The sequence below is a fragment of the Penaeus monodon genome, chromosome 5, assembly GCF_015228065.2.
Source record: "Penaeus monodon isolate SGIC_2016 chromosome 5, NSTDA_Pmon_1, whole genome shotgun sequence".
Taxonomy (NCBI): domain Eukaryota; kingdom Metazoa; phylum Arthropoda; class Malacostraca; order Decapoda; family Penaeidae; genus Penaeus; species Penaeus monodon.
This window is the reverse complement of record NC_051390.1, coordinates 12,405,337-12,407,836: the sequence shown is the minus strand read 5'-3', so window position 1 is coordinate 12,407,836 and position 2,500 is coordinate 12,405,337. Positions and strand designations below refer to the sequence as shown.

General features: G+C 28.4%; 1 protein-coding gene across 6 annotated transcripts in view; it reads right to left on the bottom strand.

Annotated features, from left to right (window-relative positions):
- Positions 1-228: 228 nt before the first annotated feature.
- The window catches only part of LOC119572983 (tyrosine-protein kinase Btk29A-like), a 97,593-nt gene continuing 95,321 nt past the window's right edge, over positions 229-2,500 (bottom strand). For all 6 annotated transcript variants that reach the window (XM_037919958.1, XM_037919962.1, XM_037919961.1 and 3 more), the window contains 3 exons: positions 1,657-1,775; positions 1,208-1,460; positions 229-464 (listed from right to left, as the gene is read on the bottom strand). In XM_037919958.1, coding sequence (XP_037775886.1) covers positions 384-464; positions 1,208-1,460; positions 1,657-1,775 — 453 coding nt within the window. In that variant the 3' untranslated portion in view covers positions 229-383. The remainder of the gene's footprint in view (positions 465-1,207; positions 1,461-1,656; positions 1,776-2,500) is intronic.

Here is a 2,500-nt window from a genome sequence, read left to right as displayed (position 1 = left end):
GCGTGTGCGTGTGCGTGTGCGTGTATATGCATATATATACATATATATGCATATATATATATATATATATATATATATATATATATATATATATATATATATATACATATATATATATATATATGCATATATATATATATATGCATATATATATATGCATATATATATATATATATATATATATATATATATATATATATATATATATATATATATATATAGACACACATACATATTACTGGTTCTGTCACTAGCCATCATAAAAAAATACCAATGATATTGGAAGCTGTCATTTTTTAGTTTTTAGTATACAAGATAAGATTCTAAAAACAAACTATCTATTCGGTATGAGCTGAGGGATGGGGGGCAATGTTTGATGAAAGTCATTCATCTTGGAACATCCTGAGGATTTCATTAAATGAAGGTCGATTCTCAGCATTTGCATTCCAGCACTGTTGCATTACCTGCAAAAAGCAAGAGTGTCATGACCATCTTTAGTACCCATATCCCCCTCAAATAAAAAGGTAAATAAAAAAGAAGAGCCGATTACGGATCCCTAAGTCTAATCAAAACACAAGCAAAACCCTGCAATGACATGATTCTTAGTTGTTTATTCAACCCATTCTATAAGTTAGGCTCCTGATTTATTCTTCATTATCAAAAAAAAAAAAAAAAAAAAAAAAAAAAAAATGTATATATATATATATATATACATATAATATTATATATATATATATATTATAAACGTATATACATATATACATATGTACATACATATATGTATATACATACATATATATACATACATATATATATACATACATACATACATACATACATACATACATACATACATACATACATACATACATACATATATATATATATATATATATATATATATATATATATATATATATATATATATGCAAAAATCATTCTATGTTCAATTTCAATTATTATTTGAATGAAAACCATCAAATTTACAATGGTTCCTTGGAAATCTAATTCCATCTTCAGGTCACATGTGCTTTGTCTTTTTCTTTCTCTTCTAATATCAATTTTAGTAAACTGTATATGGAAAAGTAAGATAAAATGAAAGATGACCAATGATAATAATAACACAGCAGAATAAGACCAGCTATACATAATGAATATTTGGAACAATAAGAGCATGAAAAAGGAAGAAAAACAAGAAATGACTTACATTATAGACATCACTAGGGCAAAATCTAGGTTTTTCCAGAACTCTCCCATGCTGCACCATATCAACAACCTCGGCATTCTTCATCCGGCCATAAGGCATTTTGCCGCAAGTGAAGACTTCCCACATCAAGACACCGAAGGCCCAAACATCAGACTTGGAGGAGAATCTCATGAAGTTTAGCACTTCAGGAGCTGCCCACTTGATTGGGAACTTAGCACCTCCTGAGCCAGTATACTCGTCATCCACAACATACCTGAAAACATTATTTATATTTTTAATGTTCTTTGTTCACAGAAAAACAGAGGTTATATACAGTATATTTTGATATGAGAATAAAGTTTTATCAAGCTCTGTGTTATAATGTTACATGAGAAGTTATTGTCAAGTTAATTCATACTAGACATAGCCATCACTCATGTTTAAGTCCATTTCTATAAATCTAGACTCACCTTGCTAAACCAAAATCTCCAACTTTAATTTCATTGTGAGCTCCCACAAGACAATTTCTTGCTGCAAGATCACGGTGAATGAACTTCTGCTTCTCAAGGTAAGCCATTCCACTACAGACCTGAAAAAATATAGGTTGCTTTTGTGCCTGGCTCTAGAAACAGCCTGCTGCCTCTCATATATACATTTATCTACAGAGCCAATAAAGCCAATAATATATTTACTAATGAATCATAATTTCTCACTGTTCACTTGAATAGTAACAGTAAATAATAATAATAATAATAAATAATAATAATAATCATTACTATCATTATTATTTTCATAATTATAATAATAATAATAATGAATACTACTATACTGACTTAATACCACTATACTGACAAGAATATTTGCATACATGAGGGTTACGAAGGAAGTGAAACTAAATCAGTATAAACCTTCTTACCTTTCAGGAAATAATTTAAATATCATCATTATTAATTCAGACTTGTTTCTTGTTTGCTAAATATGGTTCATATATAAACAGGTGTAAACACAGGCCTCATACTACATATCTTTGAGTCTGATATCTCCAAAAATAGATTCCTTATATCATTAGAAATTTATGTTATCACCATAATTGCTAACAAAAATCACTTATTTTCAGAAGTTTAGTTATGTTTATGTAAAATTATTTCCGAGCTGCTTATATATTCCTATAATAAATTTGAAGTATCTTTTAACATAAGCCAACCCTGTAAATGCTATCACTGTGACACCCACAAAATATCCGACAATACAAAGAAAGTTTATCACATTCATCATCACTATCCTTTACCATGTTCAGTAAAAAATAATTTGCAC